Source organism: Peromyscus californicus, unplaced genomic scaffold (genome assembly GCF_007827085.1).
Source record: "Peromyscus californicus insignis strain IS unplaced genomic scaffold, ASM782708v3 Scaffold_3__1_contigs__length_106647218, whole genome shotgun sequence".
Classification (NCBI taxonomy): domain Eukaryota; kingdom Metazoa; phylum Chordata; class Mammalia; order Rodentia; family Cricetidae; genus Peromyscus; species Peromyscus californicus.
In genome coordinates this window covers 22640478-22654913 of record NW_026294551.1, presented here as the reverse complement: position 1 = coordinate 22654913, position 14436 = coordinate 22640478, and the positions used below count along the sequence as shown (strand labels likewise).

Genomic DNA, 14436 nt, shown 5'->3' with positions numbered 1-14436 from the left:
CAGCCCAGACTCTGCTCCCAGGCTATCTGATAACTTGTTTTCCTACGCTGGGCCCCTGTTCTCTCCTCCAAAATGTGGTTTGCCCATCCCAGGAAAGGAGGCATGAGAGCAGCTCAAGAAATACCAGACTGCTTCTGACCATCCAACCCCTCCCTTGGCTCTGAGATATCAGTTTCTTTTTTTTCTTTTTCTTTTCTTTTCTTTTTTTTTTTTTTGAGATATCACTTTCTAACAGCTCTCCTTGCTCCTAACATGCCCCTTGACCTCTTTTAAATCTTTGAACCATTAGTTAATCAATGTGTGTGTTATGATGGGGGAGATGCACCTGCCTTGGTACACAAGTCAAGAGAACCTTATAGAGTGGGTTCTCTTCTTCCACCTTCACTCTGGTTCTGAGGTTCAAGCTCAGATCTCCAGGTTTGTGTAGCAAGTGCCCTCAACCCACTGAGCCATCTTGTCAGCCCCCTCGGCCTCTTGAGCTGCCCCTGAGAGGACCCTTCTAATATGTCTCCTCTGACATCGCTGTACTCTTAAGACAAGATCCATGCTCCTGGAATTCATGGTCAACCTCCAGTCCTGGTATCCTTGTCCTGTTTCTCCCCTGTTCCCCAAACCACCTCTCAAGTCATAAAATGCTCCCGAAACAACCCTCAAACTCCTGCAGTGCCTTTCCCGCTGAAATATTCTTTCATATCTTCTCTGTTCAGGCCACTGGCAAACCTGTGTGCCTCCTCTTCCAGGAAGCCTCCCTGAGCAAACCTGTGTGCCTCCTCTTCCTGAGCACTCCCCCTATGAACTCCCACCTAGTCTTTTGTCCAGTGCTGAGTCCCCACCTTGCATCTTAGGGCCTCTACACCAGCAGCAGCACCTACTGCAGCAAGGATTCCTCTCCTTCCGGACCTCAGCAGGGGCTTCTCTAAGCCTGTACCTGCTCATCTTGCACATGCCCCAGTGCCCTGACCCCAAGCCTGCTCCAAGTAAGAGCCCAATAAAACAGAATGAAAGAGAAAGAACCAGTTATTTCAGACAGATGCCCAGGGCTGGAAGAGAACTGAAGATAGGAAGAAAGTTCACGAAGGTCGACGAGGGCCTGAAGCCTTGGAGGTGTGGCTGAAGGGTAACAAGGCTTTTCCTAGCAAGGGTCTGGAAGAGGGTCTCTGGATGGTAGGTATATAAAGAGTAGCATATGAGAGATGCTTCTGGGTGATGCCTGGGGACTATGTCCAATAACGGGGTGGAGCAGTCCAGGAGCTGGGGCACTAGAATTGCAAGTTGGAGACCAGCCTAGGATTCATAGCAAGATCCTGTCAAGACAACAACAAAAACACTGATCATGTGGTAAGAAAAGCATTCCCCTTTCTATTTTCCAGTCTCCTGGTTCTTGAGAAAAGAAATCTCAATCAACACCACAGTCCCCTTAGCAGTTTCCACACCTGTCAGTCATTCTAGCCAAGCAAATCAAGCCCACTCTGGCTCAGAACCTGCAGGAAGCAACAGCGTCTAGTTAGACCTGTCTGCCTCGTTGCCTTCTGTGAATGACAATTGATTCTCACTTTCCTCTTTTTCTGTAGTAATACAGGATTTCTGCTACAAATATGCTTGCTGAAATGGGAGGTGAGCTAGTTTACCAAAATGAGTGAAGTAAATATTTAAATGGATGATACAGAACATGTTGATTAAAATAGACAATGAAGTAGGTAGAACTGAATGTTAATAGCATTTTTTTTGCAAGCCTAACACTTGAGAAACTCTTAGACCAAGGCTAGTGGGGAGTCTGATCACTGTCCTCATGATGGTTCTAAACCTCTGCTCACATTCCTGGCAGGCTCCACTGGAAACACCCAAGGCCTGTCCTCAATGTGATCCTAGGCCCAGACCCACTCTGGTGTCCTTTCTCCCAGCTTTGCCGCAGGCACACTAACATAACCAGTCTCAGATGGACAGAAACTCCAAGTCCCAGGGCTTGAGCTGGAGAAGGACAGGTTGGGCCAAGTTGGGGTGAGCAGCTTCAGAGAGAGAAGCTCTTCTGTGACCCTGTTCTTAGCAGATGCGTTCTGTTAGGTTTGATTTGGCTTGGTACAGCTTGCCTTGGCTTGGTTTGGTTTTGTCATAGGGTCTAACTAGTATGTATAGCTGGCCTTGAGTTCATGATTCTCCTACTTCAGACTCCAAAGTTCTGGGATTACTGGCTTCTTCTTGCTTTTCCCTGAAGGTTACACCTATCTGGACCATGCTCTGCCTGGATCCAGGAATCCTTAAGCAGTCCCTCCCATCTGAGTTCAAAGTGGGCACAGGCCTTTCCCCTGCATCTGGGCCATCTCTGTAAGTGGCTCCTATGCCTCTACCCCTGAGATGGAGTCCTCCCCACTGAGCATCCCAGGACAGCGAAGTGAAGGTATCACTGGCTTGCCAGTGAGGCAAGGCTGGGCCCCCATCAACCTCACTCTCCCCACCCTTGTGGCCTCGACCTCAGTTTCCCCATGGGAAGTCCTTGCATGCTGAGTTTCCAGGATGTAAACACATTGCAAGATGGAGGAATCCCAGTATGAAAGCCCAGTTGTCTGTGTGTATGCATTCCCTCCCTCCCTCGTCCCTTCATCTGCTCTCCTTCCTAGTCTCCCTCCTCCCACTGCCTCCCCCCCCCCCCACACTCTGCATCTACCCTACTCTCCTCATCTACTCTTCTTCCTATTCTTCCTTCTCCCACTGCCTCCCCTCTGTGGTGGTATTTTACTTGTACTGAAATGCGATTTTAATTGTATGTTAATAAATAAAGTTGCCCAGGGGTCAGAGCTATTAGAGCCATAGCAAGTGCGTGGCGGTGGTGGCGCACGCCTTTAGTCCCAGCACTCAGGAGGCAGAGCCAGGCGGATCTCTGTGAGTTCGAGGCCAACCTGGACTACCAAGTGAGTTCCAGGAAAGGCACAAAGCTAAACAGAGAAACCCTGTCTTGGAAAAAAAAAACAAAAAAACTATGGTATTGAGATTAAAGGCGTGTGCCACCGCCGCCACGCACTTGCTATGGCTCTAATAGCTCTGACCCCTGGGCAACTTTATTTATTAACATACAATTAAAATCGCATTTCAGTACAAGTAAAATACCACCACACCCCTCTCCCCCCCATCTACCCTCCTCTTCATATCCACCTTCCTTCCCATCCTTTCTCCTCCCTGTTCTCCTTCTCCTCTCCACATCTGGATCTACTTCCAACCCAAAGAGGAGCCAACCATGCTGGATAACTCCTGTGAGCCAGACATACATTGGTGTTACAGTTTTACACCATCTTCTCCCTTCTTCCAGTTCTGCCTGGCATGGGAAAGGTAGTGTCAGGGATGAGGAAGTTGACCATCCTAGACTGAGGGAGAGACTTCTCCCTAGCTGTGTGACACGGCCCATTTTTTTCACCCTCTTGGGGCTCAGGGTCAGCCCTCCAAACCCCATTCCCACACCTCCTGACAATGAACAAGGAGTAGATGTCATGTAGCTCAGGCTACCCTACCCTGGGTCCCCATAAAAACAAATTCTGTCTCTATAGCCCTTGTTCAGACTGCAGCTAATACTAGAAAATTCCAACACATCTTGGAATATTATCCTGACTGTGAGTGGCACTAAGTATGTTTTTTTGCCTTCCTCTCGGACCATCTGGATGACCTGGATTCAACCCTCTTGCTTACTGTTTGCCCATCCCTTTAGTCAATTGGGCCCCCACCCCAGTCTCCCAAATACAGTCCCTGCCCTCAGAGCATAGATGGAGCTGAACAGAAGGACTGTGAGAACCAAAGTGACAGAAAGGGGAACCCTGAATGGGTTCTACCTGCAAGGTCTCAGGGAACAGGTTCCCTACTAGAGGTATGGGGACTTAGGATGAGGCAAGGCCAGCCCGGCTCCGGCTAGAGAAGCCTCCTGCTTGCCTGTATCCCGTCACCCAACCCTCTGGCCCCATTTGCTCCCCACCACTGTGTGTCCTTGAGCTCAGGTGGGGCCAGAAGGTCCTGAGTCATCATGAGGCTGGATGCTGGCCGGAGGAACACAAGCATGACTCACAGCTCCTCTCCTGGCTCGTGGGCTCACCCCTCCGTGAACCACCGATGCACGTGGGCACGTCGGGTTGGTGCACAGCTGGAGGTGCCTGCATATATCTGTCAACAGTGACTCTTTCATGCTGAATAGTCACCTGCCACCACCCCACCTAGCTAGACCCCTACCAGACTAAGGCACCCCAAGGCTAAAACCAGCGTCTCCCATCTATGTAAGGAACACTGCTTCCCCTCCCCCGTGAACCAGCTTCCCCATGGGAAGTTTTGGATGCATCCGTCCTTGAGCACCTACTGTGTTCTACACATTGCGTGAAGAGCTGAGGCTAAAAAGATGAGCAAGCCCCAGTCCATCAGGCACCTGCCCCACAAGCATAAGAACCTGAGTTCGGATCCCACGCAAAAAAAAAAAAAAGCTAGGTTTGGCAGTGTGGGGAACAGCTGTGGAAGAAACCCAACCTTGACCCCTGGCCTACACGTGTATACACATGCAAGTGCAGCCTCACACACATGTGGACACATATAACACACACACACACACACACACACACACACAGAGAGAGAGAGAGAGAGAGAGAGAGAGAGAGAGAGAGAGAGAGAACCAATGATAAGCAAGCCTTGTCTCCTTGAGCAACCATAGAACAGAACAGACTCCTCCAGTCAATACAAAACTCAAAAGTGAAGTAAATGTTATTGATGGCCAAATGGGAAGTATGTACCAAAGTCTGCTGTGTGGTCTGAGGGATCAGGAGCAGTCACCTGAGAGCCGCCAGAGTGAGGGGTGAGCAGCAACAGGGATCAATCAAGAACAGATGAAACTCACTCTGAGAGAGGGATCAAATGCCCTGGTGTGGAACAAGTAAAGTCATCACAAATCAGACATCCAGCATGGCTGAAGGGCGGCACGCTTCATCAGGGAAAGGATTTGGGAAGATAAAAATGCTTACAACTTCATGTGAGGCTTAGATGAGTTCCTGAATAACTGCTGAGCTGAGACCCAGCACACTGGAAGACATGATCCTGACTCTCAGGGACAGTGGGCATGCCTCTGCCCTTCCTCTTGGACCATCTGGATGACGTGGGTGTCGATTATCTTCCTGGTTACCAAGTCATCCTTCTAGTCTACAGGGTCCCCACTTAAGATCAAGAGCCTGTGTCAAGTAGGTATCGTAGGTGTTGCTGAGGACACATAGTCCCTCCCTCAAGGAACCTGAGGGCTGGATGTAGCCGGGTTCAAACCGTATGACTTGGAGCAGGATGGTCTCCCTTAGAAGAGGAGATAGGACAGATGATCTCCATCCACCTAGTACAGCCCCATTCTGCATTCAGAGTAGGTGGAGAAAGTAGCTCCTCCCAAATTACATTAAAGGGGTGTGGCGCCACAGCCCTCATCGGGCTAGCCCCAGGACTCTGAGAAGCAACCTTCTTGCTTCCACTAGGCGGTGCTATTGAGTCACTTTTCTGGTCGGTTTCACTGGTGGGGGCAGAGCCCAGGTCTCCAGTGGATGCTGTAGCCTTTTAGCCCTGTGAATAAGAGAGCTAGTCATCAGTAGAAATCAGCTGTTGCCTCTACCCTTTCCCACTGAACGTGGTGGCAAAAATCAGGAGAGCAGGGTGTCCACGTGAGACCCCAGAACTGCTGTGATGCCTGCCCTTTGTTCCTGGGGCCCTTGGAATCCAAGCCCACCACTTAACTTTCCCCACTCCCCGATTCTGAGCTTGCTTATAGCCAAGTGACCTCAAGCAAGTCTGTCTTTTCCCTGTGTTCCTTCCAAGAAGCAGTGGCAGTGATCCAATCAAGGACAGAGGGTGTCCCCCAGCACACTAGAGCCTACGGAACTCATACATCCATATTCCTGTAAAGCGGGTTCCTTTGGAGGATAAACTCAAATATCACAGGAAGCGTAATGACTAAAGATCCATAAGCAATCTGTAGCATTCTGGGCTTCCATCTCCACTAGTGAGTGTGGATGTGTTTTGCTCTCTGCCCAACCCAGATCACCCTTCAAGTGTGAGCCATCCCCTATAATCTATGTCATACTTGACAGAAAGTTCATTGCTCTGACAGGCATCCTGACGTCTGGGGCTCGACATCCATACAAGTCTCATGAAACCCCTTTCTACATGGTTTCCCACCACTCAAAGGCCTGGGAACCATTCTTTCCCCATCTCTAAAGTAGCTCTCTCACCTTTCCTCCCCTCTAAGGTCCCAGTCCTTCAGCTCCAGGATGTACACCTTCAGATAAGGTTCATCCCAGCTGAGCCTTGCAGGATGCCAAGACTCAGACCAAACGTTATCAAAAGTTTCAATGTCGGGCTGGAGAGATGGCTCAGAGGTTAAGAGCACTGCTTGCTCTCCCAAAGGTCCTGAGTTCAATTCCCAGCAACCACATGGTGGCTCACAACCATCTGTAATGAGATCTGGCACCCTCTTCTGGCCTGCAGGGATATGTGCAGACAGAACACTGTATACATAATAAATAAATAAATCTTAAAAAAAAAAAAGTTTCAATGTCACAGGCCAGTCCTGACTTTGCTGGCATTGTAGGTAGGGACAAAGGACACCAACAATACTTCCTTTTATTAATAATGCCTCCTCTTGAACTACCACAGACAGAACACTATACACCAAGCTCCACGCTAAGCTCATTGGCTCCATGAAATCATTTAATTCATCAGCATTGTGCAGTGAAGGTATTTATCCTCCATCTTGTGAAAGAGGAATGTGGATTCAGTATCCTGACCCAATTCTCCAAGGCTGGTGAAGATAGGATTCTCAGGTCCAAGGTTTTAGCCCCTTTGTCCAAACTGTCTTTCTTCATTCCCACCCCTACATTCAACTCTACTCAGTCAAACGAACAAGCTGTTGAGATGGATACAGAGCCAGACAACTTTTTTCCTAGCCGGGGGCAGTGAGCCCTCCCCACCCCTGGCATCTCTGCCACTCACCCAGATGATGCTCCTCCCCTTTCTACTCCTTAGTCATCCACAAGAGAAAGCAAAAGTCACTCCTCCACCAAGGGGTGGCTCCTTATGCCCTCACTACAGAGCCCAGTCTGGCTTTAAACTCACAATAGTCCTCCTGGATCCACATCCCTAGTGCTAGGTTACATGTGTGACCCATCAGACTCGGAGGTCAGCCTGGATCTTAAGGTGTATTTACTTGTTAGATTTGTATGTCAGCAACAAGACACAGGGTCCATCATTCTTCTTGCACAATGAGGAAACTGAGAGCCAGGCTCTCTGAGGTCACTAATCCAGAGCAGGGTCAAGGTTAGAAACCACTTGGCCTATTCTGGAAGCCTCTGGAAATGTGCTTGTCATGAATGGTACCCAGCATTGCTAACACAGCTGTGCCTTGAGCCCACGGACTCCAGGCGCCGTGCTGGACAATGTTCTTACAGGTTGTGTTTCCAGCCAACATCCCCAAGACCAGGAGACAGGCTATCATCATTTCCATTTTACAGATGTGGAAACTGAGGCTTGGAAAGGGGTCATCTACTTCCTCTAAATCAGAGGTTCTCAAACTGTGGGTCAAGACCCCTGTGGGGGTTGAATGATCCTTTTACAGGGGTCACATATCAGATATCCTGCATATCAGATATTTACATTACAATTCATAATAGTAGTAAAATTATAGTTATGAAAATAATTTTATGGTTGGGGGTCACCACAACATGAGTCACAGCATTAGGAAGGTTGAGAATCACCTCTCTGAACTGACTTAGACTCAATTCTAGACTGACTCAGACCAGGGACAACCAACAGAGCATGAGTTCTTACCTTAACTTCACAAAGTTTGGGAGGACTAGTGAATCCCATAACAATGCACACAAAGATGAACACTTATTTGGAAACAGGATATATAAAGAAAATTTGTAAGTTCCAATACAGAGTCATCTTAAAGGATCACAAAATCATTAGGAATCCTTAACCAAAGGCCAGTGAGATGGCTTAGCAGGCAGAAGCACTACTCAAACCGACAACCTGAGTTCGATTCCCCAGAACCCACCTCAGAAGAAGAGAACCAACTCCCCAAAATTGTCCTCCAACCTCCACATACACACTCTGACACAGGTACATCTGCACTCGCACACATATCGTGCACACACAATGATGATGATGATGATGATGATGATGATGATGATGATAAGTTTATAATTTTATTTTAAAGAATTCACCTAGTACACTGCCTGGCACCTAAAGGCATTCCATATCTGGTGAATGTGTGGACCAATGAATGAATGAAGAAATATGCCTCTGCCCTAAGAGATCTCATGACCTGGTACACACAGCCATCTATATCTTCTGAGGTGGTGAGAGCCAACCTGGGATCTGAGCCAAGTCCGCCCCCGGGCCCTTTCTCCCAGTCCCAGAGGCCAGAGCCAGGTGCTTGCCTAAGCTCCAAAGGAACACTACCCACATTCCTCCCACCCCCACTCCTGACAATGACCAGGGAGACAGTGATTGTGCAACTCAGAAAAGAAGCTTTATTGATTGCCAGGAGGGATGAGGGTCATGTAAAGGGTGAAGTGTGTGGGGACAGTAGAGGGGTTCTCTCAGCAGTGTCTGTGTCCACACAGCGGCCTCTAAGCCTGAGCAGTGGCTAGCAGCCTCAGTTCTTGGTGCGCAGGACCTGCTCGTGGGTGGAGACCACCTTGCCGTCATGCACATCCATGACCTTGGTGCGGACCTGGCGATTGGTGGAGGTCACTGGGGAATGGGAGAGAGAAGGCGTTAGCGGAGGTGGACAGATGAAGTGAAGTGTTCTGAAGTGGCGAGAAGCCAAGGAGCTGAGGGGTAAACTGTCCCCTGATGCCCTCTGTCCTGATTTCCACCTCACACACTGCTGCCAGGGCACCCTGTTGTCGTGTACAGTCTGTGTCCTTAGACTGGAGCACTCAACCGGTGCTGTCCAACTAAACCCAGATGCATTAGAAGGTCCAACTAAACTCAAATGGATTAGATGGGCCATCTAGGGTGCTGTCCGTGGTGCTGATTTCCATTATCGTGGCGTCTACCCAGACACCCATTGGAGAAACAAGGTGAAGGTCACCAGTCCTAGTCCTGAGGAGAGTTAGGAAATGGCTCTTTCTATCTGAAGAGACTCATATGGGGATACTGAGTAAGAACATTTAGCTTAAGCCCCAAGAAAGTCCTAATCTCGGTCCTAGATCTGCTGGAAGATCTGAAGGTTCTCCAGAGCCCAGGCACAATGGAAGGAGAGTCTTACCGTCTCTTGATGACTGAGAACCAGAGGAGAACTGGGAAGATGAGGAGAACTGGGTGGATGAGAGGCTGTAAAAACAGAATAGCATAGAATGTTAGACATTTGGGAGACATTTCTGAAAAGAAGGGGCATGGACTAGAGGGTGGATCAGGCACTCACTGGGCATCCTCGCCCTCCAGCAGGCGACGGTAGGTGGCAATCTCCTGCTCCAGTCGGGTCTTCACATCCAGCAAGATCTTGTACTCCTGGTTCTGCTGCTCCATCTCACAGCGCAGCTGAGCCAACTGCTCCTCCACACTGCTGATCATCTCCTGGATCTGGGCCAACTGCATGCAGTAGCGGCCTTTGGTCTCCTCCAGATTATTCTCCAGAGATGCTTTCTGTGAAGGAGAGAAATGGGGTGGTGGATCACTGGGAATGGCCATGCCCCTTCAATGAGTCCAACCTCTGTGTGCAATAGCATCCCTACCATGCTGAGCTGGGACTGCAGCTCGATCTCCAGGTTCTGCATGGTGCGTCGGAGCTCAGAGATCTCACTCTTACCGCTCTGCACCAGCTCGCTGTTGGTGGCCACCTCGCGGTTCAGCTCCTCGGTCTGTGGAAAAAGAGAACACCATTTGCACCAAAAGAAAAAAAAACCTGGAAGGCAGGTGATCTGCATCCCTTCCTCTCAAAATGACACCCACCTTGGTGAAGAACCACTCCTCGGCGTCCTTACGGTTCTTCTCCGCCATCTTCTCATACTGGTCTCGCATCTCATTCAGGATGCGGCTCAGGTCCACACCAGGTGCTGCATCCATCTCCACATTGACATCTCCACCCACCTGGCCTTTCATGGAGGCCATCTCCTGCAGAGGCAGAAAAGGTCCCATAGTCAGAAGCCTCATGGCTGACAGGGCTTTCTAGCAAGAGGTGATACTGGCCTGAACACTGCCTCCCCATCTGCCATTCTATTACTCCTGTACATCCACCCTTTTAAGCTGGCTTTTCTGTTTAGCTCTCACCTCCTCGTGGTTCTTCTTCAGGTAGGCCAGCTCCTCCTTGAGGCTCTCAATCTGCATCTCTAGGTCAGCTCTGGCCAGGGTCAGCTCATCCAGCACCCGACGCAGGCCATTGATATCAGCCTCCACACTCATGCGAAGGCTCAGCTCTGTCTCATACCTGGAATGAGGCAAGAGAAAAGGAATGAGCTATCCATCCCAGCCACACTGAAAGCTTTGTTCTCTTCCTATGTGTATTATTCCCAGAGTTGGCACCCAGGGGTGTTGTGGAGAGTCAGTATTAGACACAGTCCCATTGAGTGCTTAGGTCTGAACATTCCTACAGTCCAGGGAATAAGGATCATCATTAGGCATTCACCTGAAAAAGGCACCTCCAGCCAATAAGGCTCAAGGCCTCCAAATATGACAGCCTACTGCATTTTAGGGACAGGTGGGAGGAGTTCAAGCACCTCTCCCTAAAGTGATGGCTCTCACATCTGGCTGTGGATCAGAATCACCTAGGTTACAAATAACTGAACTGAACTCCCAGGGTGGAGTCCAACAGTCTTGTATTTTTACAAGCACCCCAAGGGGTTCTCCTGGCACCATCCCACTCTGGTTAGGAAGCACTGATCCAAAATGCCCCACCCTGCAGACGTTGGAAGCTCTGAGCCACCACACTGCACACTCACTTGGTGCGGAAGTCATCAGCGGCCAGCCGGGCATTGTCGATCTGCAGGAGGACATTGGCATTGTCCACAGTGGCTGCAAGGATCTGTAGAATGGAAAAGCCACGGGTCGTTTGTTAAACAGATATCTGCAGGCAGATGTCACTGCCGCCTGCACTGACTGGCCTTTCTCCCTTGCTCTTGCCTGGCTCTTGTTCTTCTCAGCCCATGTTCACCACAGCAGCCTGAGAGACAACCTCACGTAGCCATTTTCAACGCAGGACTTTGACTCCTGGTCAACAGAGGAGCTGTGCATAGGTCAGGCCCCAGGCTCAAAAGCCCTAGAATTCAGGTCTTATTACTATCACTCACCTGTAAAACCTAAGATGGGTCCTGGTGTTTCAAAGTCTCCCTAAGGCTCCCTACATACCCTCCATCTTCTGGATCCTCCTCTCCAAACAGGACAACCCTATCAGCTCTCTGCGCGCGCGCACACACACACACACACATTCCTTTCTAAGCCCATGGGGCATGGACCTCAGGTGGGACTTTCCCAAGAGACAAAACCCAACTTGCCCAGGGGATTAGAAAAAAAGGAAACTGGAGAAGAAAAGCAGACAGATGGATCCCTGAGCCTGGCTGGAGTTCCTGCCAGGGACTTGTCTAATTTCCATAATTTATGCGAGGCACTAGAGCCATGCGGGTTAAATAGGAGCAGGAAGAAGGGTTCTGAAAGCATAACCCCACCAGGCTCTCTCTGGTTCAGGGTAAATAGATGGGCCGTGATGAGTTGTGGCTGTGGGTTTTCTATGTCTGTCTGGCTACAGGGAAAGGCCAGCTGGAGCGAAAGCTCTTGGGCGGCGGCGGCGGCAGCCTCAGCCCAGACTAACAAACTAATGAGCAGTTTGAGTGTCTAGCTCGGCGGGTCCCGTTACAGCCTCACTCCTCCCTTCTGCTGGAGAGATAACTGCCTCCTACAGCAGAAAGTGGGCCACCAGCACTCTAGTCTCAGCTCTGCCCTCCTCTGTTGTGTGATCTTTAGCAAGTCACAGCACCTCTTAAAGCTTTGGCTTCTTCCCCTGCAAAACATTGAGGGCCGGAACCGTTGGTCTCATGTGGACTAAGAATTGGAGCTGAGAAAAGCATGAAGAAAAGCCAGGAAGGGACACCATCTTCTCACTGGCCAGCCCTAGTGGGGATGTTCAGGGCCACAGAGAGAGGGATCTGGGACTGGAGGCTGTCCTGCCTAGGAGTCTAAAGATGACCTGAAGCATTGGAGGAAATCTGAATGGCAGGTCCTGCTGCCCATTTGACCCACCTTGCTCTTCAGGTCCTCGATGGTCTTGAAGTAAGGGCTGTAGTCTTTGATCTCAGTGGGCCGCTGCCTCTGGTACCAGTCACGGATCTTCACCTCCAGGTCAGTGTTGGCCTCCTCCAGGGCTCGCACCTTGTCCAGGTAGCTGGCCAGCCGGTCATTGAGGTTCTGCATGGTCACTTTCTCACTGCCCACCAGGAGCCCATCTCCACCACCGAAGCTACCACCAAGACCACCACCAAAACCACCACCAAAGCTGCCACCACCGAAGCCACCACCAAAGCCACTACCCAGGCCACCCCCAAAGCTGCTGCTGCTGAAGCCCCCACCATAGCCACCCCCCATGCCACAGGCTCCCCCAGAGGAGAAGCGAGAGGAGCTGACTGACAGGCCCCCATAGGTGCTGGGAGCCCGGCAGGATCCTCCAGTCAGGACGGAGGAGATGCGGCTAGAGCCACCACCGATGCCACAGGAGCCCTTCATGGAGCTGGAGGAGGTGAACTGGCGGCTGCAGGTGGTCATAGTTTTGGGAGAGGTGAGCAAGTGAGCAAGTGAGTCTGCAGAGAGAAGAGAGTGCTACTCAGGTAAGTCAGAAACGGATGATAGTGCTTTATAGTCAGGAGTAGGGGGCGGGCCTGATGCTTTCCATTCCCCTTGGCTTTCATCACTCACAGGCCAGCGCCAACTCCCCAGCAGCTCCCTCCTCTCCTCTGCCTCATCATGTCTGTCATATTTTACTGGAAACTCATTGTTTGAAGTGTTTGGGGCTTTCTCGTCCCGCCAGGCATGATTCATCAGGGGAGGGGTGGGCCTGCAGGCTACATTTTCCCATGAGGCCCTGGGAGCCACAGCCCTTAGGAACCCGCGCTCTGGGCTCAACCAGAATGACAGAGTAGGGCCTTACCACACTGTAAACCTGCTTACCTGTTAGTCCCCATTAAATGGGGGGGGAGGTCTTTATTACACATAGAGAAAGCCCACCGTAGCAAGAAACAGGCATCTAGCTGGAGAGGCACCAGAATGGCCACCCTCAGCACTACCTGCTAAGGACTGGCCATGATAAAGGGTCTGTCACAGCTTCAGCCATCCAGGTGGCTCAGACTCCAGGCGGTTCCCCTCAGCCCTAGGTACAGATCCTAATATCCACCACGCACCTGCACACAGACCAGTGACATTATCTATTAAGTCACCAAAGGTCTCACGGACACAGCCAGAGACATTGAAGAAGAGCCTAGAGTCAGGTACAACCCAGGACATGACGCTTCTCAGAGCCTCAGTTTGCTCTTCTGAAGAGTGGGAGCAAAGAGCACCCACCCACTATTTCTGGGGCAGACAGCTCTGGGGGGTCCAACGAGACAATGATGTTGAAGGTTTTTGTCAACTTTGTGTGGCATGGAGTCTGGCCGGAAGGTTAGTGCTTATTTTGGTCTCAAAGCATATGAGGCCACATGCCTGGGATAAGCCAAACTTCTTTGTTTCTAGCCTCAGATGTCAGGAGAGCTGAGGCAGAGAGGCAGAGGGCTGGCTCAGACACCCTCACTCAATCCCCTGTGGAGCTCACCCCAGACATGTATCAGGGAGAAATGCAGGCGCCTGGGAATGGGGTGGGACTGAGTCAAAGAGATGGCCAAAGTGGACATGGGGTCCCTGACTCCTGAGTCCCTGAAGGACAGGGGTCATCTCCAAAAGACCAGTTAGTTCTGCTTCAGAGGTTTGTATATCAAGCTATCCCGTATCTAACATGCTTAACAAACTCCCAAAACACCCACTTCCTGCCCCCCACACCCTCCTGCCAGCCCCTCAGCCCCATGGACCCCAGCAGGCATGTTGGGAGGAATGCGGTCCTGTCTGGGACTGCTTGGCATGTCCTATCTTCCCAGACAGGCCCCAACAGCCCCCGCTGAGGCTCCTACACTCTTCTTAGTATCACCTGCTCCCAGAAGGGAAGCAGCACCTCAGACAGCCAACCCCACCTGACCCTGCCTGCCACCAAAGCAGAAGTCAACACCCTCCCCACCACAGGGCTTAAGATAGCTCAGAAGACAATGCTAAGGCAGACTATTGAGGCTGAGGGCTCCCCCAAATCTGCCTCTCTAAGGACTAGCAAGGATATGAGCAACCTGGAGCCCCACCCGGCTCCACCCACCCCTGACAGACACTTCTAATCTCTTTGCAGAGAATATTCTCCACAACGGTGACCCAGCCCTT

The 14436-nt window shown here is 50.7% G+C and overlaps 1 protein-coding gene across 2 annotated transcripts; it reads right to left on the bottom strand.

Moving 5' to 3' along the window:
* Nucleotides 1–8540: 8540 nt before the first annotated feature.
* LOC128121819 (keratin, type I cytoskeletal 14) lies at nt 8541–12784 on the bottom strand. Of its 2 annotated transcripts, none has more exons than XM_052756840.1 (8): nt 12232–12784; nt 10938–11020; nt 10270–10426; nt 9952–10113; nt 9735–9860; nt 9425–9645; nt 9269–9333; nt 8541–8748 (listed from the first exon to the last, which is right to left on the bottom strand). In XM_052756840.1, the coding sequence occupies exons 1-8, from the start codon at nt 12748–12750 to the stop codon at nt 8651–8653; spliced, it is 1431 nt and encodes a 476-aa protein (XP_052612800.1). In that variant the 5' UTR covers nt 12751–12784; the 3' UTR covers nt 8541–8650. The 2 variants fall into 2 exon arrangements, with proteins under 2 accessions (XP_052612800.1, XP_052612799.1); XM_052756839.1 differs by lacking the exon at nt 12232–12784 and adding an exon at nt 11286–11396.
* Nucleotides 12785–14436: the final 1652 nt, after the last annotated feature.